The sequence below is a fragment of the Salvelinus namaycush genome, chromosome 14, assembly GCF_016432855.1.
Source record: "Salvelinus namaycush isolate Seneca chromosome 14, SaNama_1.0, whole genome shotgun sequence".
Classification (NCBI taxonomy): domain Eukaryota; kingdom Metazoa; phylum Chordata; class Actinopteri; order Salmoniformes; family Salmonidae; genus Salvelinus; species Salvelinus namaycush.
Window position 1 is genome coordinate 19,767,881 of NC_052320.1, and position 24,076 is coordinate 19,791,956.

Below are 24,076 nucleotides of genomic sequence, written 5' to 3' on the forward strand. Positions count from 1 at the left end.
TACTGTTCCTCAAAATATGTAGCCATTTTAGTCCATCTGATGTAAAAATCATACTGAAATGTGCTTACAGCACAGCTGTACATAGTAGTTTATACTAAGAAGGACCTCTCCTATGTTCACTGACTTGAAGCTGACACTGGTAGACATGTGATTATGTATTGCATCATGTTCTCATTGCAGTAATAGGTTGAGCAAGAAATTATCAATGGGAGAATCTTTTTCCACTTACTCTCTCATGATTTCTCATGGTAATTTATCTTCCATGTCGGATTGTCTCCATGCTATTGAAGCCAGGCCACAGCTCTGTGAGTGACTACTCAGAGTTTAATGAAAAAAAATCACATTTTTTTTTACAATAGTAATTAAAAGAACACTGAACAAAGGTAGCCTGCCGTTTAACCAGAGCAAGGAGTCTGGGTAGCCAAGCAAGAACAAAGGGATTGATTTAATTATTTCAGTCTATATTAAGTTCAGTCTACTACAAATGTGTTATAGGCATACAGTTACATTTCATGCATTTTACAGGGTATGTGCATCTGATGAAATAAACAGTGCTTCACCTTGAAAGAGTACAGGCTCCGCTCAACTGATAACTGCTAATGTGTGTTGGCCTACTGTGGATGAAAGTGAATCTTGGCCTGTGTTGACTTCTCCGTCATTTTCTATGATCACGTTACGATTGCTGGATCAGACGTAGAGAGGGAGGGGCTTATAAAAGGGAGAATTGCGTCGCTTACTTCACCAATTTGTTTCCAAATTTCAACCATCGCCTCGAATTACTTTGACGCCTCTACTATTTTTTTTGTTTGGAAAAAAGGTAAATAGTACGCCTATTTAATCCATATATTGTTTTGGTTAACGTTGTAACCTATAGTCATTATGAAATTAAAGAAAAAAAGAATGTACGAGAGATAAATAGAGGTTCGTTTTGAGAATGCGCAATCGACACGTTGAACTAAGATTGTAGCCTAATATAATAACCATCTGTCTTTACGGTTACTTAGTAGTAATGGAATTTAGTTACAAAAACTGTCCAACAAATCAAATTTGGCTACAACAATAGTTAACTTCGTATCCTCTGCCCCGGTGTGTTTTGTTGTGTGGTTGGTGGTTCACTGCTGTGGCGAGCAATGGATGTCGCAGTCTTGTAAAGTAAAAACTTTCAGGCAAAATTCTAAAATGCTATAAGGCTTCTCACGTAGTAATCGTTCCAATATCTATTGTTTTTTTCATGTTATTTTGTGTCCATTTGTCATATTAATTATAGTAGGCCTACATGGCTAATGCAGATAACCAGGAGATGTGAATTGAACTAATAGTCTGAAACAGGAAAGCAAAAAAAACCTATATTTTTATGAACCTGTCACCCAATATTAGAACCAACATTCTTTTTATGAACCATAGCCTACATTACAGACAATTCTGGATGCTAATCGAGCACAAAACAGGGGATTTTTCATGTTGCCTCATAGCCTAATGAAATCCAATGAGATTACATTTACCACAGATCTAAACGCATATAGAGTTGTGCGCACTAAACTCTTGAAACAAATGTGGTTTTATGGTGTAATGTTAATCTGATGCGGAACAATGTGTGAAAAAGGCCTTTCACTGTCAGCAAGCCTGTGATTCTCAACTGTTGATCAGACATCACACCCTTATGAGTAATATTTTTACTGGACAGTTTCTATATGTTATGTGTGTTGACTCCCTTTTGCCTCAGGCGTCAATTAAAATGTTCCCCCACACATCAACTGATTCCTTTCATTGACATTTCATTTTTTTTTACATCAACTGATTACTGGCCTACCTGTCAGTCAATATTTTCCTTTCATTTGTACATATTCTCAGCATACCATGCCAGTTTCTGTCACCATTGACACAATAAAATGTGAGCCGAGCTAAACACTCTAGGCCTAGACGATGCAGCAACAAGCGATAACCTGAAACTAGATCACACTATTTGTAATAAAGTTATTTACTGTCTCTGGTTAAAATGTATTTTTCTTTGTGTTGATCCAGGGACTTGATCCGGACTAACCATGGGTGTCGAAGGGGGAATGAAATGTGTGAAGTACCTACTCTTCTTTTTCAACTTCATCTTCTGGGTGAGTAATGCAGATGGAAGTTTGGAATCCCGACTGGCTAGGATGTGCTGCTTCTGTCCTGTGAGGTCTGTTAAGTGTGAACTTGTGGCTCTAATACAGCTCAGCATCTGGCTTGATTGTGAAATGCCTCTGACACTTAGTTAACCCATATCATGAGTAATTCAGGGAGTTCAGTTCCTCAAACTGCTGCAGAGCAATTCCATGGTTACGTAATTACGCTGAGACTCAGATTTTTCAATGAAAAATGTATACCAAATAAAACACCTGGATTTCAGAGTTTAACAAACCATACAACTCTATGAACTTGGACTACTTTTAATAATTTCCACTGAACATTTTTACAAAAACACATTTACAGGAAGAACTGTACAGATACAAAGATTTGGTAACAGAATAAAACTCAGGGAGATTTTACAGTAATTCTGTTACCAAACTTTTCAAGTAAATTTACTTTTTTAAACGTAAAAAAAAAAATTACTGTGTAAATTGTTTGAAGTATTCATTGTGCATAGTGGTATGATTTGTTAAATCAATGGTTTTTGTTTTGCATTTTTAAAGGGAAAATCTAAGTTCCAGCGTAATTCCGTTACAGTGGAATTGCCCAACAGATCTACTGTATCGTATTAGTTTGGTCCATGTGTTATGTTTTAAGAGAAGTCAACTATTTTCACTCTTACTTTAAAAGGAACATCTACGAATCGGGGAAAGAGCATGTTTTTCCATCATGACTCTTTATGGCTGTAAAATATATACACACCTCCGCAACTGCCAGTTGTGATGTAGTTAACTACAAAGAAAATGTTTGTTGGTTATGGGACAGAGAGCAAGGTTTATCACTTTCCATTAGTTTACCTCCATGTCCTAGTCTCTTAATGGTTTGGCATTAAACAGATATTTGTTATTTTTAGTTACTTTTATAAGTAGCCTACAACTGGTTGTGTATTTAATCTATACTGAACAAAAATATAAATGCAACATGTAAAGTAGAAAAAAAGGAGGGAAGTGTTGCTAAGGTACACAATAGTATGTTTTGGTAGACAGAAGGTGCTCTTTGGTAAAAAGGGTAAATTGGTCATCAAAAAGAAGAGGACCAAGGCACTCTTCATATAATTAAAGTGGCTTGGTCCTCCTTTCTTTTTGGCAACATGTAAACTGAAGAAAAAAAATCCCAGAAATGTTCCAAATGCACAAAGTGTATTTATCTCAATTTGTGCGCACACATTTGTTTACATCCCTGTTAGTGAGCATTTCTCCTTTGCCAAGATAGTCCATCCACCTGACAAGTGTGACATATCAAGATGATGATTAAACGGCATGATCATTACACAGGTGCACCTTGTGCTGGGGACAATAAGGCCACTCTAAAATGTGCAGTTTTGTCACAACACAATTCTACAGATGTCTCCAATTTTGAGGGAGTGTGCAATTGGCATGCTGACTGCAGGAATGTTCTTCAGAGCTGTTGCCAGATAATTGAATGTTCATTTCTCTACCATGAGCTGCCTCCAATGTCAATTTAGAGAATTTGGCAGTAAGTCCAAATGGCCTCACAACTGCAGACCACGTGTAACCACGCCAGCCCAGGACCTCCAATTCCAGCTTCTTCACTGCAGGATCGTATGAAACCAGCCACCTGGACAGCTGATGGAACTGGGCTTGCAAGACTGAATAATTTCTGCACAAACTGTCAGAAGCTCAGGGAAGCTCATCTGTGTGCTCATCATCCTCACCAGGATCTGACTGCAGTATGGCGTCATAACCGACTTCAATGGGCAAATGCTCATGTTCTATGGCCGCTGGCATCCTGAACAAGTGTGTTCTTCATGGATAAATCCTGGTTTCAATTGTACTAGGCAGATGGCAGACAGCGTGTATGGCGTCGTGTGGGCGAATAGTTTGTGGATGTCAATGTTGTGAACAGAGTGCCCCATGGTGGGGTTATGGTATAGGCAGGCATAAGCTACGGACAACTTACACAATTAGAATTTTTATAGATGGCAATTTGAATGCACAGAGATACCGTGATGAGATCCTGAGGCCTATTTTCTTGCCATTCATCCGTCGTCATCACATCATGCTTCAGCATGATAATGCATAGCCCCATGTCGCAAGGATCTGTACACAATTCCTGGAAGCTGAAAATGTCCCAGTTCTTCAATTGCCTGCATACTCACCAGACATGTCACCCATTGAGCATTTTTGGGATGCTCTGGTTCGACGTTTACGACAGCGTTTTCCAGTTCCCGACAATATCCAGAAACTTGGCATTCAATCCAAAGAGTTCAATCTTGGTTTCATCAGACCCAGATAATCTTGTTTCTCATGGTGTGAGTCTTCAGGTGCCTTTTTTGTCAACTCCAAGCGGGCTGTCATGAGTGGCTTCCGTCTGGCTACTCTACCATAAAGGCCTGATTTCGTGGAGTGCTGCAGAGATGGTTGTCCTTCTGGAACGTTCTCCCATCTCCACAGAGCAACTCTGGAGCTCTGTCAGAGTGACCATCGGGTTCTTGGTCACCTCCCTGACCAAGGTCCTGATTCCCATGATTGCTCAGTTTGGCTAGGCAGCCAGCTCTAGGAAAAGTCTTGGTGGTTCCAAGCTTCTTCCATTTAAGAATGATTGAGGCCACTGTGTTCTTGGGGACCTTCAATGCTGCAGACATTTTTGGTACCCTTTTCCAGATCTGTGCCACGACACAATCCTATCTTGACGCTCTACGGACAATTCCTTCGACCTCTGCTTGGTTGCACTGTCAATGGTGGGACCTTATATAGACAGGCGTGTGCCATCTCAAATCATGTCCAATCAATTGAATTTACCACAGGTGGACGCCAAGCAACACACACACATACACACACACACACGATAGCATATGCACTATACACATGGATGTTGTACTGTGTATGTATGTGGTGGAGTAAGGGCTTGAGGGCACAGTCTGAATGTATTGTTTTTAACATTTTATTAACTGCCTTAATTCTGCTGGACTGCAGGAAGAGTGGCTGCAGCCTTGGCAGCAGCTAATGGGGATCAATAATAAATATAATCAAGTTGTCCTCATGGCTTGGTTTTTGCTCTGACATGCACTTTCAATTGTGGGACCTTTTTGTATAGATGTGTGTGCCTTTCTGAATCATTGTAGAAGCTGTTAAGGAGACTTTTGGTCCTAGACTTGGCACTGCGGTACCTCTTGTCGTGAGTTAGCAGAGAAAAGTCCATGACTAGGGTGATTGGAGTGGGCTTTCCTCTGACATGCCTATTATAGGTCCTGGATGGCAGGAAGCTTTGCCCCAGTGATGTACTGGGCCGTACGCACTACCCTCTGTTGCGCCTTATGGTGAGATGCCGAGCAGTTGCCATATCAGGTGGTAATGCAACCGGTCAGGATGCTCTCGATGGTGCAGCTGTATAACTTTTTGAGGATCTGGGGACCCATGCCAAATCTCTTCAGTCTCCTGAGGAGGATATGTTTTGTTGTGCCTCATCACAACTGTCTTGGTGTGTTTGGACCATGATATTTTGTTAATGTGGACACCAAGGAACTTAACTCTCGATCCGCTTCACTACAGCCCCTTCAACATTAATGGGGGGCCTGTTCGGCCCGCCTGTTCCTGTAGTCCACGATCATCTCCTTTGTTTTGCTCACATTGAGGGAGAGGTGGTTGTCCTGGCACAACACTTGTTGTCGTCAGCAAACTTAATGATGGTGTTGGAGTCGTGTTTGGCCACGCAGTTGTGGTGAATGGACTACAGGAGGGGACTAAGTACACACCGCTGAGGGGCCCCAATGTTGAGGATCAGCATGGCAGACGTGTTGTTGCCTACCCTTACCACCTGGGGGCGGCCCATCAGGAAGTCCAGGATCCAGTTGCAGAGGGAGGTATTTAGTCCCAGGGTCCTTAGCTTAGTGATGAGCTCTGTGGTGTAGTCAATGAACAGTGAACAGTATTCTCACATAGGTGTTCCTTATGTCCAGTGAGATTGCGTTATCTGTGGATCTGTTGGGGCGGTATGGGAATTGGAGTGGGTCTAGGCCGTAATAATTTAGGCAGGTTACATTTGCTTCCTTGGCCACAGGGACTATGGTGGCCTGCTTGAAACATGTAGGTTTTACAGACTCGGTCAGGGAGAGGTTGAAAATGTCAGTGAAGACACTTGCCAGTTGGTCCGCGCATGCTTTGAGTACATGTCCTGGTAATCGGGCTTTGTGCTTGTTGACCTGTTTTTAAAGGTCTTGCTCACATTGGCTACCGAGAGCGTTATCAGTCATCCAGAACAGCTGGTGCTCTCGTGCATGCTTTGGTGTTGCTTGTCACTGGATAGCTCACGTCTGTGTATCGCTTTGGAGTCCGTAATAGTTTTCAAGCCCTGCCACATACGAAGAGGATTCAATCTTAATGCTGTATTGACGCTTGTTTGATGGTTCGTCTGAGGGCATAGCGGGATTTCTTATAAGCGTCCGGATTAGTGTCCGGCTCCTTGAAAGTGGCAGCTTTTGCCTTTAGCTCGATGCGGATTTGGCCTGTAATCCATGGCTTCTGGTTGGAATATGTATGCACAGTCACTGTGGGGACGATGTCATTGATGCATTTATTGATGAAGTCGATGACTGAGGTGGTATACTCCTCAACGCCATTGGATGAATTCCGCAACTTATTCCAGTCTGTGCTTAAAAAACAGTCCGGTAGCATCTGCGTCATCTGACCACTTCCGTATTGAGTGTCACTGGTACTTCCTGCTTTAGTTTTTGCTTGTAAGCAGGAATCAGGAGGATAGAATTATGGTCAGATTTGCAGGGGAGAGCTTTGTATGTATCTCTGTGTGGAGTAAAGATGGTTGTTTTTTTGCACATGTGACATGCTGGTAACTGATTTAAGTATGCCTGCATTAAAGTCCCCGGCACCTAGGAGTGCCGCTTCTGGATTATAATTTTCTTGTTTGCTTATGGCCTTATCGAGTTGGTTGAGTGCGGTCTTAGTGCCAGCATCGGGCTGTGGTTGTAAATAGACGGCTACGAATAATATAGATCGTGTCGTCTACAGCTTACCATAATGTACTCTACCTCAGGCGAGCAATACCCTGAGACTTCTTTAATATTAGACATCGCGCACCAGCTGTTATTGACAAACCCCCACCCCTCGGTTTACCAGACGTAGCTTCTCTGTTCTGCCGGTGCATGGAAAATCCCGCCAGCGCTATATTATCCGTGTTGTCGTTCAGCAACGACTCAAACATAAGAGATTACAGTTTTTAATGTCCCCTTGGTAGGACAATCGTAATCTTAAGTCATCAATTTTATTTTCCAATGATTGCATGTTAGCCATTTAGAACGGATGGCAGTGGGAGTTTACTCGCTCTCCTACGGATTCTTAGAAGGCAGTCCGACCTGCGCCTACTTTTCCTCCGTCTTTTCACGCAAATGACGGGGATTTGGGCCTGTTCCCGGGAAAGCAGTTATATCCTTCTCATCGGACTCGTTAAAGGAAGAAAGCAGTATATCCTTCTCGTCGGACTCGTTAAAGGAAAAAGCATCTTCCAGTTTGTGGTAAGTAATCGCTGTTCTGATGTCCAGAGGTTATTTTCGGTCATAAGAGACGGTAGCAGCAACATTATGTTCAAAATAAGTTACAAACAACGCAAAAAAACAACAAAATAGCATAGTTGGTTAGGAGCATGTAAAACGTCAGCCAACCTATTCGGCGCCATCTTAAAACCAACATATCAAGATCCGGATATGGACCTCAGCCAAGAGAAGCATATCTGGAATCAATATAGCTTAATCTATTGAATGTGCTGAGGACACATACAATGTATTTGTCAACATGCAACATCCTATTTTCTCTTCATATCTAAGGATATTGAAAGAGTCCATATCCTGCCATAGGCAATGTCCATGTGTGATATTCTGAGTAATCCCAATATCATGTGTGTAAAAGAGAAAGGGGGTGTGGTGGGGAGGAGGAGAGAGAATCAGAGGGTAAAAGTAGAATATGAGTCTTGTGACCATTTCAGTGTTATGACAATATCTTGTGACTTGTTCACTGATACAAAGCATTCGTGTGAAAAGTTAAGACCGCTGGACTAATCCCTTACTGTGTAGATTTCCAGACTAATTCTGGGTCTTCTCTCTTCTTGAGAGAGAGCTCTGTCGCTCGCTGGGTATGTACATAGTCAATGGTAGGCTTCGATGGGGCCTCCTACGGTAGGTACACCTATAGCTCATCTACTTTGTCACTGACCTCAACCCTGAGTCTCTTAGGGGTGTCAGTGGACTGACTGAATTGAATGACCTATCAGAACATAGCAAAATCACACTACTACTTGAACAGAGCTATGCTCAATCATGAGGTATCAAAGCCAAAGGAACTGAATAATATTAAGAAATGCTATAGATGGAAGGAAAGTAGTGTGGAAATCTACCAAACAACATTCAAACCATTCTAGACAATTTCCTGAGCAAAATGTTTCACTGTAATAGTGAAGGTAGAAACTTGGCAGTAGAAAACCTAAACAGTATATTTGACCTCTCAGCTTCCCCATCAAATCTCAAATAGAAAACTGAAGAAAATGAACAACGATGAAGAATGGAAAACCCTAAGAAAGCAATTGAGAAACCTATCCAACCAAAAACGGGGAGACAAAACCTGAGCCTACGCCTTAACTATGGTCAATCACTGAAACAATACAGAAATACAGTACGGAAAAGAAGGAACAGCACGTCAGAAATCAGCTCAATGTAATTGAAGAATTCATTGACTCTAACCACTTCTGGGAAAATTGGAAAACAGAGTTATCTATCCAAAATGGAGATGTATTGATAAACCACTTCTCCAATCTTTGTGGCTCTATAACCAAAGAACAGCAAAAACATATACAAGATCAAATACAAATCTTAGAATCAACTACAGTTGAAGTCGGAAGTTTACATACACCTTGGCCAAATACATTTAAACTTAGTTTTTCACAATTCCTGACATTTAATCCTAGTAAACATTCGCTGTCTTAGGTCAGTTACATCACCACTTTCATTTTAAGAATGTGAAATGTCAGAATAATAGGAGTTATTTATTTCAGCTTTTATTTCTTTAATCACATTCCCAGTAGGTCAGAAGTTTACATGCACTCAATAAGTATTTGGCAGCATTGCCTTTAAATTGTTTAACTTGGGTCAAATGTTTCAGGTAGCCTTCCACAAGCTTCCCATAATAAGTTGGGTGAATTTTGGCCCATTCCTCCTGACAGTGCTGGTGTAACTGAGTCAGGTTTGTAGGCCTCCTTGCTCGCACACGCTTTTTCAGTTCTGCACACAAATTTTCTATAGGATTGAGGTCAGGGCTTTGTGATGGCCACTCCAATACCTTGACTTTGTTGTCCTTAAGCCATTTTGCCACAACGTTGGAAGTGTGCTTGGGGGTCATTGTCCATTTGGAAGACCCATTTGCGACCAAGCTCTCACTTCCTGACTGATGTCTTGATGTTGCTTCAATATATCCACAGAATTTTCCATCCTCATGATGTCATCTATTTTGTGAAGTGCACCAGTCCCTCCTGCAGAAAAGCACCCCAACATGATGCTGCCACCCCCGTGCTTCACGGTTGGGATGGTGTTCTTTGGCTTGCAAGCCTCCCCCTTTTTCCTCCAAACATAACGATGGTCATTATGGCCAAACAGTTCTAGTTTTGTTTCATCAGACCAGAGGACATTTCTCCAAAAAGTACGATCTTTATCCCCATGTGTAGTTGCAAACCGTAGTCTGGCTTTTTTATGGCGGTTTTGGAGCAGAGGCTTCTTCCTTGCTGAGCGGCCTTTCAGGTTATGTCGATATAGGACTCGTTTTACTGTGGATATAGATAATTTTGTACCCGTTTCCTCCAGAATCTTCACATGGTCCTTTGCTGCTGTTCTGGGATTGATTTGCACCTTTCGCACCAAAGAACCTTCATCTCTAGGAGACAGAATGTGTCTCCTTGCTGAGCGGTATGACGGCTGTGTGGTCTCATGGTGTTTAAACTTGCGTACTATTGTTTGTACAGATGAACGTGGTACCTTCAGGCGTTTGGAAATTGCTCCCAAGGATGAACCAGACTTGTGGAGGTCTACGTCAAAAAAGATTTCTGAGGTCTTGGCTGATTTTCTTTTGATTTTCCCATTATCAAGCAAAGAGGCACTGAGTTTGAAGGTAGGCCTTGAAATACATCCACAGGTACACCTCCAATTGACTCAGGCTAATTGACATCATTTATCAGAAGCTTCTAAAGCCATGACATCATTTTCTGGAATTTTCCAAGTGGTTTAAAGGCACAGTCAACTCAGTGTATGTAAACTTCTGACCCACTGGAATTGTGATACAGTGAAATAGTCTGTCTGTAAACACTTGTTGGAAAAATGTACTCGTGTCATGCACAAAGTAGATGTTCTAACCGACTAGCCAAAACTATAGTTTGTTAACAAGAAATGTGTGGAGTGGTTGAAAAATGAGTTTTAATGACTCAACATAAGTGTATGTAAACTTCTGATTTCAACTGTATTGGCTACCGGAACCCACTGGATTCTGCAATTACATTGAATGAACTACAGGACAAAATGCAAACCCTCCAACCCAAAAAGACCTGTGGGGGTTGATGGTATCCTAAATTAAATGATAAAATAGACAGACCACAAATTCCAATTGGCTATATTTAAACTCTTTTAACATCCTCAGCTCTGGCATATTCCTCTATATGGAACCAAGGACTGATCACCCAATCCACAAAAGTGGAGACAAATTTGATAACTACCATGGGATATACGTCAACAGCAACCTTGGGAAAATCCTCTGCATTATCATTAACAGCAGACTCGTACATTTCCTCAGTGAAAACAATGTACTGAGCAAATGTCAAATTAGCTTTTTACCAAATTACTGTACAACAGACCACGTATTCACCTTGCACACCATAATTGACAAACAAACCAAAGGCAAAGTTTTCTTATGCTTTGTTGATTTCAAAAAAGCTTTCAACTCAATTTGGCATGAGGGCCTGCTATACAAATTGATGGAACGTGGTGTTGGGGGGTAAAAACATACGACTTTATAAAATCCATGTATACAATTTATTTTATTTAGCTAGGCCAGTCAGTTAAGTACAAATTCTTATTTGCAATGACTGCCTACCCCTGCTTAGCCTGGACGACGCTGGGCCAATTGTGCACCGTCATATGGGACTCCCAATCACAGCCGGTTGTGATACAGCCTGGAATCGAACCAGGGTCTGTAGTGACACCGCTAGAACTGAAATGGAATGCCTTAGACCACTGTGCCACTCGGGAGCCCACAAACAACAAGTGTGCGGTTAAAATTGTCAAACAACAATTTCTTTCCACTGGGCCAGGGGGTGAGACAGGGATGCAGCTTAACACCCACCCTCTTCAACACATATATCTATATATCTCAACTAATTGGCGAGAGAACTAGAACAGTCTGCAGCACCTGGCCTTACCCTACTAGAATCTGAAGTCAAATGTCTGTTTGCTGATGATCTTGTCTCCAACCAAGGACGGTGTACAGCAGCACCTAGATCTTCTGTGCAGATCTTGTCAGACCTGGGCCCTGACAGTAAATCTCAGTAAGACAAAAACAGCAGTGTTCCAAAAAAGGTCCAGTTGCCAGGACCACGAATACCAATTACATCTAGACACCATTGCCCTAAGAGCACACAAACTACACATACCTCGGCCTAAACATCAGCGCCACTGTTCACAGCTTGGTAGAAGTTACCTATCTGAGAGACAATGCAAGAAGGGGCTTCTATGCCATCAAAAGAAACATAAAATTCGACATACCGTTTAGAATCTGGCTAAAAATACTTGAATCAGTTATGGAACCCATTGCCCTTCATGGTTGTGAGTTCTGGGGTCCGCTCACCAAATTCACAAAATAGGACAAACACCAAATTGAGACTGCAATTTTCAGCAAAAATATCCTCTGCGTACAATGTAAAACACCAAATAATGCATGCAGAGCAGAATTAGGCTGATACCCGCTAATTATCAAAACCCAAATTCTACAATCACCTAAAAGAAAGCGATTCCCAAACCTTCCATAACAAAGCCATTACCTACAGAGAAATTAACCTGGAGAAGAGCCCCCTAAGCAAGCTGGTCCTGGGGCTCTGTCCCAGGACAGCAACACAATTAGACCCAAACAAATCATGAGAAAACAAAGATAATTACTTGACACATTGGAAAGAATTTACCCAAAAAACAGAGCAAACTAGAATGCTATTTGGCCCTAAACGGAGTACACAGTGGCAGAATACCTGACCACTGACTGACCCAAAATTGAGGAAAACTTTGACTGTGTACAGACTCTGTGAGCATAGCCTTGTTATTGAGAAAGGCTGCTGAAGGCAGACCTGGCTCTCAAGAGAAGACAGGCAATGTGCACACTGCCCACAAAATGAGGTGGAAACTGAGTTGCACTTCCTGAACTCCTGCCAAAAGTATGACCATATTAGAGAAACACACAGATTACACAGACCTACAAAGAATGTGGAAACAACTCCAATTTTGATAACCTCCCATATCTATTGGGTGAAATACCACAGTGTGCAGCAGGATGTGACCTGTTGCCACAAGAAAAGGGCAACCAGTGAAGAACAAACACCATTGTAAATACAACCTATATTTGTTTATTTTCTAACTATTTGCACATCATTACAACACCTGTATATAGACATTAGATTTGAATTGTCTTTTATTCTTTTGGAACTTTTGTGTAATGTTTACTGTAAAGCAAAAAAATGTATCTATTTCACTTGCTTTGGCCATGTAAACATATGCTTCCCATGCAGAAAATGTGACTACATAACTTTATCTCAAAGTATTTTCTCGTTTGTGTCCTTGATCCATATTAGTTAATTTGAATGCTAATTTAGGACCCAGTAACCTGACTGGTTCCAGCATTCCTGAGTGACCAAGGGGTTACTAGAAGTTGCTCTGGGTCTGAATGCTTTTCTGAACTCATTACAGGACCTGAAACATCTTTTGATTGAGACTGGGTTAAGCCAGGATCTGATGTACATTAGTCTTACATACACTTTAGTACTTTCTTGCCATTTTAAAAGTATGGCCTCTTACAATAACAAATGTATAATTCAGTTGTACAGATTATGAAATTGTCTTCACATGCTTTGGTTTAGACTAAGATCCTATTCACATATTTCAAAACGTTTGAATATCTGTTGCGTTGTACAATGGTTGTAGAAATCCGTGCGTGAAGATGTAAATTTGTGACTTCTAATCATGTACTCCATCTCTGTTTCTTTCTCTCTAGCTGTGTGGTCTGGCTCTAATAGTTCTGGGAGTCTTGGTTCAGGTGGCTCTCCACAACACCGTAGTGATCAATAATGTCTCAGCCTCGTCAGCCCCCATTGTCCTCATCGTGGTGGGGGTCGTCGTCTTCTTCATCGCCTTCTTCGGCTGCTGTGGAGCCTGGAAGGAGAGCTACTGCATGGTCACCATGGTATGTTCACGTATAACATGACACGCATGATATAACCTCTATGCAGTAGAACTGCTGCATAGTGGTCACCATGATATTCCAAACAAAATGTGTTGTATACACGTTTGATCTTGTGTCCACATAGGGCTGTGGCGGTCATTCAATTTTGTCAGCTGGTGATTTGTCTAGCAAATAACTGCCGGTCTCACAGTAATTGACGGTTAATTAACATAAACACATTTAGCATCTCCTGGCTTCTCCACACAGCCTGCAAACTGATGTAGACCGTAGGAACATCTATATTTTTTAAAAGTCTAATAAATTCATGTAATATAGCCTACACCTTCACAATAAATCCATTTATTTCAGACGGGTCTAAAGAAACTTGATATGAAGAAAATGTAGTCTATTTCAGAAGAACAGAATAGCGTACTCTGATTTGTCCTTGTGTTAGGCCCTGATCTGGCTATGCCATTTGGCTGTGGGCTACACTAGTTCATTTAGCAGACAAGATTTGCTTATAATTCTGTGGCATTTTATAGTATGAAGAATACAGTTGAACATAGCTGAATAAAATAGAAAGCATATTTTCTACAAACGATTTGAGGGAGTGCACACGTTTTGAACGATTACAAAGCAACAGGTCCTCATGCTTAATTTAGAGATTTATCTAACTTTAATTGTGATTAAAAACGCCGGGCTATATGTTTTAGATTTTCAAATCATTGTAAGGCTGCATGATGTGACTGATGATTTGAATAAAGTTGCATGAAAGGCATGAGCTCTGCTTTGTTTTTCTGTGCAGGCTGTACACACTTCATCAGTCTTTCATTGACAATTTTGACAAGCACTTGATAATGCCTCGAATTTCACGGTGGCATCCCCTTTGTGAGGATGTAACGCCCCCTAAAAGAATCCATGCCTTTTGCGGCCTGTGGCCGTTGTGCCCTTGGGCTGAATATAATCATAATAATTCCCTTCTCCCGTCTGCGTGTTCCGAAGCACCTCACTCGCATGGTTCTCTCAGATATCTCAATACTTATTAGCCAATGCCTGTCACGTGATCGGGTCCTTCTCACAGGCTACAAGTGAAGACCGACACATTGGGGACAAAACTGCGTCGAATTCCCGGGCCGCATATTGAAGCTGTTGGAAGAACTGTCCACATTTACATTTCGTCAGCCAACAAGATAAGGCCTAACGAACAGCAAAAGCACTAGCCTATGTCATGTTTTTAAGCAATGAGGATGATGCAACAGATTACGTTTAGCTTAAAATGTTGATGCACTATTAGGTTATTCACATAAGTACAGCAGTGCTGTCGTGGAAATTCAGTACTGAGAGAGACTTGGTCATTTCATCAAACAATCATATTTATTTAATATTTGGTTTCATTATTGCAATAATTAAATAATCAGCCCAACAGTCTTGAATGTTGAGCTGAGCAGCCTAGCCTTTACAGACAATGCACAGTTTATATAGCTGATACCCAGAATGCATAGTCATGATTGGTTCAACCACTCTCATATAGATTGGGGGGCACCATAAGCCACTTTGGGTTCATCCTGTGGTCATCTGCCTCTGGTGATGTCTCCCAGATGCCAGGATAATTAGGAATACGGAGGCCTTTGTTCTGTTCCTCCAAGCTCTCTATCTCGGTGACACATACCACATCTTATCTATGGAATGTCAGCTGTAGGTTTTTACCTAGCCATCACTTAATCAGTTGCCAACCCGAGCTTAAAAAAACTCCTCAGTTCACGTAGAATGAAGGAAAGAAATGTCTTAATACAGTATTAGTTAAGTAAATAATTGTTAAATATCCAATAAATCAGGTAAATATGCATTTGTTCTATCACGGTGCGCACACGGCAGTAGGCTATAACATGAATATTCCAAAATGCAATCAATTAGCGGGAAAACGCCATTCTCAAAAGTGATTGCAAATGCAATTCATGCATGTAATGCTTTTATTATAAAGGTGCATTATGGTGACAATGCTCTTCCCCGAACTTGAAGCACACTCGCAGCTATGTATGCTAAGTTAGGCGCTAGACCTGTTGTAAAGCGGCTTAATGTGCTTTAAGTAGTTATTTGGCCGCTTTAGTTGTGATAAACCTTTTCAAAACATACAGGGCTATGGGCTAGGCTACATCAGGTGTACGACCTATGATTTTGAAAAAGTAAAAAAAAAAAAAAAGACATGCGCTTGCTGGGCATCATTCACAAGTGAAAGGCTAATATTGTCACCCAGCAGACTATTCTTGATTTAATCTTGTCTTTACATATACTAAATAATATGTGAAATTTGTTTTGATTTTAGAATGGACCACTATCATGAACCTGTGTCGAAACAAGGGCAGGGGGAAAAATGTAATTTATGCACTTAAATAGCAAATGGAGAATCCTTTCCCATGGTTCATTTTCATGCCAGCCAGGTAGGCTATACTCCTGTTTGTAAAGAGAAGCAATGTGCTTATTAGGAAAGTTGAGCAATATAGTAGGCCTAGCCTATAGAAATCTGGATCCTCCTTTTTAATAGAGGCCATCAAAACTCTTTCTCACGCAATTGCATAGCCTATAGAGATGTTGCGCAACATGAGCTCATGGGCTCTCATGATTTTCAATTACCTTTGCATTAATGTCTGAGTGATTAGGGGTGGTGGTTAGTGGTTAGAGTGTTGGGCCAGTAACTGAAAGGTTGCTAGATCAAATCCCTGAGCTGACAAGGTAAAAATCTGTCATTCTGCCCCTGAACAAGGCAGTTAACCCACTGTTCCCTGGTAGGTCGTCACTGTAAATAAGAATTTGTTCTTAACTGACTTGCCTAGTTAAATAATAAAATTAGAGGGACAGTAGAGTGCCGAGTACCAGGCAGTACATTTGCTTGGAAAAGCCTAATTACAGTGACTAAACTGTCACATGGAATTTGACTACCATCATGACTTGTGAGCGCCGATGTGGCGGTGATACAGTCACCGTAACAACCCTATGTCCACATACGTTTGCTCTTGTTTTGGAAAAGCAGTCTGAACCAACTGGTTTGACAATGCTTGTCTTTTACATCTAGGCAACATTTATTCTAGTGAATGCAATTTTTGTTCCATTCAGACATAAAGACGATAAAATGGATTTTGTACATGACATGGCCAAAAGTGTGGAAACCCCTTCAAACTAGTGGATTCTGCTACTTCAGCCACACCCGTTGCTGACAGGTGTATAAAATCGAGCACATCGCCATGCAATCTCCATAGACAAACAGTGGCAGTAAAATGGCCCTACTCAAGAGCTCAGTGACTTTCAATGTGACACCTTTTATAGGATGCCACCTTTCCAACAAGTCAGTTTGTCAAATTTCTGCCCTGCTAGAGCTGCCCCGGCCAACTAAGTTCATGTCCTCGGTTACAGCTGTCCTCCGTTGCAACACTCACTACAGAGTTCCAAACTGCCTCTGGAAGCAATGTCAGCGCAAGAACTGTTGAAAGGGAGCTTAATTTAAAACATTTAAAAATGGAAGCCATTTAATGGGTTTCCATGACTGGGCAGCTGCACACAAGCCGAAGATGACCATGCACAATGCCAAGCATCGGCTGGAGTGGTGTAAAGCTCAAAGCCATTGGACTCTGGAGCAGTGGAATCGCGTTCTCTGGAGTGATAAATCACACTTCACCATCTGGCAGTCTGACAGACACATCTGGGTTTGGCGGAAGCCAGGAGAACGCTACAATGCATAGTGCCAACTCTAAAGTTTTGTGGAGGAGGAATAATGGTCTGGGGCTGTTTTTCATGGTTCGGGCTAGGCCCCTTAGTTCCAGTGAAGGGAAATCAACGATACAGCATAAAATGACATCCTAGACAATTCTGTGCTTCCAACTTCTTGGCAACAGTTCGGAATGCCCGTTCCTGTTTCAGCATTACAATACCCCAGTGCACAAAGCGAGGTCCGTACAGAAATGGTTTGTTGAGATCGGTGTGGAAGAACTTGACTGGCCTGACAGAGCCCTGAACTCAACCCCATCGAACACCTTTGGGATGAATTGGAACACCGACTGCAAGCCAGGCCTAATCGCTCAACATCCGTGCCCGACGCTCTTGTGGTTGAATGGAAGCAAGGCCCTGCAGCAATGTTCCAACATCTCGTGGAAAGCCTTACCAGACGAGTAGAGGATGTTATCGCAGCAAAGGGAGGACCAACTCCATTAATGCCCATGATTTTGGAATGTTCAACGAGCAGGTGTCCACTTTTGGCCATGTAGTGTATTTTACAGTAGCTCAATCTAAATCCTTACACATTTTTTGCTTATTTGTTTAAATCCTTTAATCTTCCAAAAATAGCTAATATATATTTCTCATTGTATATTTTCTCCCAAGTTCACTATCCTTCTGGGTCTGATCATTATCACTGAGATTGGTGCGGCCATCGCTGGATATGTCTTCAGAGGCAACGTGAGTATACTCGTATATCAGGCAGCTTTTTTTTTTTACACGTCTAGTTATCTATACAGTAACATATGTACAGTCTACACCTATTAACTTAATTTTGTAATTACACAAGTTAACCATGTTTTTCTTTAATTTAGCTGACAGTCATTGTCCATGAGAGTCTCAATGACATGGTCACCAAATACAGCAACGGCACTGACGAATTCCAGAAGGCCCTGGATAACCTGCAGATTGATGTTGGTATCAACCATTAAGTATTGGTAGATGCTAGATCTATATACTTTGGAACAAAATAAACAATTGACATACACTAGCTAGTTTTCCATCCAATTGGAGATTGGTTTTCATGCGAATATTCAAAAATCTGCATAATAACAATGTACGCAATTTTATACCAGAGATGTTTCCATCAAATTGATTTGTTGCAGATAAAAGGCTGTGCGTGAGGACATAGTGCACATAAAAATAAATTTTGCGGTTAAATTCCCTAAAATAAAAAGGTTAAATGGGTTTCCATCACATTTTCAACTCTACTGATGTTTTCTTCACAACATTTTTTGTGCACAGTCTGGTATTGGCATGTGTGCTCTAGCCAACAGCTGGTAGATAGTGCGGTTATAGCCTACATGAGATTATTACGCACAAGTGTTTTTATTTGTCAAATGGCAGCCAAGCATCGACGATCACCAGAATAAGACCCTCAATATTTATTGGAAAGGAGCATCAAGCTCATCACCTTGCATCTTCACCACCCTGTGAAGTTCATCATAACTTATTTAATCTGTAGCTGAATAAACTGCATGCTTTCCCAACGAGTCGTAGTTCGAGGACCACAAATGTCATCGCATGACTCCAAGTTTACTTTGAATTGATGGTTATATAAATATTAAAGCATTTCCACTGACATTTCTTGCTAATTCATTTTACCGTTTTGTCGACGTTTGGAAAGTTTTACCGACAAATGTTATGTTTCCATCAGGACTGTCATTACATTTTTTTGTTTGTTGAGCCAACGTACTTTACTCACATAAAAAAAGTTGGATGGAAACCTGCTTATTGACACTTGTGACGCCACCTTCAGGGGAGTTGCAACATACTACTGCAAATCTAGACATTTTACTGCACTCGATCCTGCATCTTACATTTGTCGTAATGTGAAGAGTTTGCATTCTGTGTCTTGCTTAATTTGGCACCTCATGTAACATGACTATCTTGTTAGTGTTTGTCTACTATGCCACGATGTTTATCTTGTCTTTATCTTCTTCTGTTGACATTGAGGAATATCCTGGCCTGATCCAGTCTGTTTCCCCCGTTGAACTTACTAACCTTACTACCTAATTTTGCTGTTGTCTCTTCCTCTATCTGGCTTTCCATGTATACCTTTCATGTTCAAACTCATTCTCACCCTTCTTGCTGTTCTTCATCCAGCTGAAATGCTGTGGAGTGATCAACGCCACTGATTGGAGAGGAAACTTTGGGTCTGGCACAAACTCTGTGCCAGACTCCTGCTGTGTCAATGTCACTGCTGGCTGTGGTCAGGGGACCATGGAGGATTCAAGCAAGGTGCACCAGATGGTAAGGTTCAACCCAGTGGTTGTTTTGATTAGTTTTTTTGTTGTGTGAAATAAAAACACCAATTCATCCAAGCAAAAAGACCTCCAGAACAGTATTGGAGTCGGGAATGACATTTCTCTCTGATTGCTATCTAGGGGTGTCAGACTGTTGTGGAGGAGCTGTTGAAGAAGAACATCATGTGGGTCATTGTAGCGGCACTGGTGATCGCTTTCCTGCAGGTAGGAGCAAACAAACACAAAGCATATACATTTTCACACACAAATCCTGGGCTCAGAAGACCCACAGATTGTAGATGCTAGTTCAACACACATACAGTGCCTTTGGAACCTATTCAGACCCCATTACTTTTTCAACATTTTGTTAGGGTACAGCCTTATTCCTCAATCTACACACAATACCCCATAATGACAAAGCAAAAACTTTTACTTTTTTTCATGTTTTTAATAAATAGCAAATACAAAACTGAAATCCCATTTACATAAGTATTCAGACCCTTTTAATCAGTACTTTGTTGAAGCACCTTTGGCAGCGATTACAGCCTCGAGTCTTGGGTATGACGCTATAAGCTTGGCACACCTGTATTTGGGGAGTTTCTCCCATTCTTCTCTGTTGATCCTCTCAAGGTCTGTCAGGTTGGATGGGGAGTGTTGCTGCACAACTATTTTCTTGTCTCCAGTAGATGTTTGATCGGGTTCAAGTCCGCGCTCTGGCTGGGCCACTCAAGGACATTCAGAGACTTGTCCCAAAGGGTCGTTGTCCTGTTAGGTGACCCTTTGCCCCAAGTCTGCTCTTGAGCAGGTTTTCATCAAGGATCTCTCTACTTTGCTCTGTTCATCTTTCCCTCGATCCTGACTAGTCTCGCAGTCCCTGCTGCTGAAAAACATCCCCACAGCATGATGCTCCACCACCATGCTTCACCATAGGGATGGTGCCAGGTTTCCTCCAGACGTGACGCTTGGCATTCAGGCCAAAGAGTTCAATCTTGGATTCATTAGACCAGAGAATCTTGTTTCTCATGGTCTGAGTTGTGCCTTTTAGCAAACTTCAAGTGGGCTGTCATGTGTCTTTTCAGTGAGGAGTCGCTTCCGTCTGGCCCCTCTATCATAAAGGCTTGATTGGTGGAGTGCTGCAGAGATGGTTGTTCTTCTGGTAGGTTCTCCCATCTCCACAGAAGAACTCTAGCGCTCTGTCAGAGTGACCATCGGGTTCTTGGTCACCTCCCTGACCAAGGCCTTTCTCCTCCGATTGCTCAGTTTGGCCGGGCGGCCAGCTCTAGGAAGAGTTGGTGGTTCCAAACTTCTTCCATTTAAGAATGGAGGCCACTGTGTTCTTGGGACCCTTCAATGCGGCAGAATTATTTTGGTACCCGTCCCCAGATCTGTGCCTCGACACAAACCAGTCTCGGAACGCTACGGGCAATTCCTTCGACCTCATGGTTTGGTTGCACTGTCAACTGTGGGACCTTATATAGACAGGTGTGTGCCATCCCAAATAATGTCCAATCAATTGAAATTACCACATGTGGACTCCAAGCAACATAGGCACAGACGCATGCATACACATACACGATAGCATATGCAGTATACACACATGGATTTTGTACTGTGTGTGTATATGTATATATATATATATGGTGGAGTAGAGGCCTGAGGGCACACAGTCTGTGAATGTATTGTAATGTTTTTAAAATTGTATGAACCGCCTTAACTTTGCTGGACTGCAGGAAGGAAGAGCAGCTGCAGCCTTGGCAGCAGCTAATGGGGATCAATAATAAATATAATCAAGTTGTAAAAACATCTCAAAGATGATCAATGGAAACAGGATGCACCTAAGCTCAATTTTGAGTTTCATAGAAAATGGTCTGAATACTTATGTAAATATGGTATCTGTTTTTTGTTTTGAATAAATTTGCAAAAATTTCTATACCCGTTTTAACTTTGTCATTATGGTGTATTGTGTGTCGATTGCTGAGGAAATTGTTATATTTAATTCATTTTTGAATAATGCTGTAATGTAACAAAGTAGAAAGTCAAGGTGTCTGAATACTTTCCGAGGCACTTAACTATATATATTAAATACATTTTCTAACTTTTTGTGTGTTTTCAGATCATGGGCATCATATTCGCCTGTATGTTGATGAGGGGCATTCGCAGTGGCTATGAAGTCATGTGATCATTCTGCCAATGAGGGGAGTGGCTCAGTCAGCTGCTCTCTCAGGTCAAATTGTTCAAATATTTGTGATTGAGTAACATCTATCATTTCTTTACAAATTTCTTATTCTCAATGTAAACACATAACAGGGGACTTTGCATTGAGGCCAAAATGTAACCTGCCAAGAATATCAATGTTCAGTAATTTTGAGAAAATGATATGTATTTAAATAGAGCAGCATTCTGAAATTTGAGTTCGCACTTGTTTTTGTTGACTCACATTTTTTAACTTTGATTTTATCAACATTTTTCTACTCAATACTTTTTCTGATAAATACATTCTAGTCTAATGTTCTTGCTGATTCACGATTTTCATTAAAGATTTCAGTTAGTTTCACCTTTGTTGATTGACTCCGATGCGCTCTAGTGTTGTCCAAGTGGAACATTCTTTGTGGCTCCTCACTGAAGCTACACTGAACAAAAATATAAACACTACATGTAAAGTGTTGGTTTCATGAGCTGAAATAAAAGATCCCAGAAATGTTCCATTGGCACAAAAAGCTAATTTCTCTCAAATGTTGTGCATACATTTGTTTACATCCCTGTTAGTGAGCATTTCTCCTTTTGACAAAATAATAAATTCAACTGACAGGTGCGGCATATCAAGAAGCATGATCATTACACAGGTGCGTGCACCTTGTGCTGGGGACCATAAAAGGCCACTTTAAAATGTGCAGTTTTGTCACAACACAATGCCAGAGATGTCTCAAGTTGAGGGAATGTGCAATTGGCATGCTGACTGCAGGAATATCTACCAGAGCTGTTGTAGGAGTTTAATGTTAATTTCTCAACCATAAGCTGCCTCAATGTCATTTTAGAGACTGGCAGTACGTCCAACCAACTTCACAACCACGTGTAACCATGCCAGCCCAGGACCTCCACATTGGGCTTCACCTGGGGGATCGTCTGAGACCAGCCACCTGGACAGCTGATAAAACTGTAGGTTTGCACAGCCCAAGAATTTCTGCACAAGCTGTCAGAAACTGTCTCAGGAAGCTCATCATCCTCAACAGGGTCTTGACCCAACTGCAGTTCAGTTCTGACTTCAGTGGGCAAATGCTCACCTTCGATGGCCACTGGCATGCTGGAGAAATGTGATCTTCAGATGATTCCCGGTTTCAACTGTACTGGGCAAATTGCAGACAACGTGTATGGTGTTTGTGTGGGCGACCGGTTTGCTGATATCAACGTTGTGAACAGAGTGCCCCATGGTGGTATGGGCAGGCATAAAACACAATTGCATTTTATCCTTGGCAATTTGAATGTAGAGACACTGTGATGAGATCCTCAGGGCCATTTTCGTGCCATTCATCCTCCGCCGTCACCATGTTGCAAGGATCTGTACACAATTCCTGGAGGCTGAACATGTCTCAGTTCTTCCATGGCCTGCATACTCACCAGACATGTCACCCATTGAGCATGTTTGAGATGTTCTGGATCAATGTGTGTTCCAGTTGCCGCCAATATTCACCAACTTCATACAGCCATTGAAGAAGAGTGGGACAACATTGCACAGGCCACAATCAACAGCCAGATCAACTCTATGCGTCGTGCTGCATGAGGCAAATGGTCACACCAGACACTAATTGATTTCTGATCCACGCCCCTACCTCTAAGGTATGTGACCAACCAAATCCATATTGATTAGTGACTGATTTCCTTATATGAACTGTAACTCAGTAAAATTGTTACATTGATATTTAAGTATGTTCAGTAAATTTGCATTCAAGGACAAGGCTGTAGGTTTATTTAAATAATTGGTGATGACAATGTTTGTAAACATGCAATGTGCAGGTCAACTGGTTCTTACTGTAAATAAGAGCATTTCTCTACATTGACAAGTACTTTAGGTGGTACATTTTATTTCAGAGACATGACCTGAATACACCAGATAATGGATTCCAAAGCCCCAAGGAGTTGAACAAGTAGATAAAATGCATTTAGTAAAAAATACAAAACAGTTTGCATATTTATCTGAGAATCTTATTGGCAACTTCATACATTTTAAAATGGATTGCACCCATCCACCAGCAAGGCACATTGATTGAGAAGGCATTTGCTATTTACTGTCACCGGTTGGTGAATAAAGTTCTAACTAAATCTTTCCAACATGAAATGCATTTCCTATCAACTAAACAATGCCTGAACAAGTAGTGCCATCATAGCTGAAACATTTTTAAATGCGTCTAATGGTCTGTTGAATTGCAGTGATTATTCACCAGTGTCCTGAGAGCCAGGTTCACCTTACTACAGCATTGG

General features: G+C 41.4%; 1 protein-coding gene across 1 annotated transcript; it reads left to right on the plus strand.

The window, feature by feature from the left end:
- The first annotated feature begins 700 nt into the window (after nt 1-700).
- On the plus strand, nt 701-22,302 carry LOC120059251 (CD63 antigen-like). The gene is made up of 8 exons (XM_039008154.1): nt 701-817; nt 2,023-2,108; nt 13,422-13,610; nt 17,961-18,035; nt 18,170-18,268; nt 19,461-19,607; nt 19,742-19,825; nt 21,714-22,302. Exons 2-8 carry the CDS (start codon nt 2,043-2,045, stop codon nt 21,777-21,779), a joined length of 726 nt encoding a protein of 241 aa, XP_038864082.1. The 5' UTR covers nt 701-817; nt 2,023-2,042; the 3' UTR covers nt 21,780-22,302.
- Nucleotides 22,303-24,076: the final 1,774 nt, after the last annotated feature.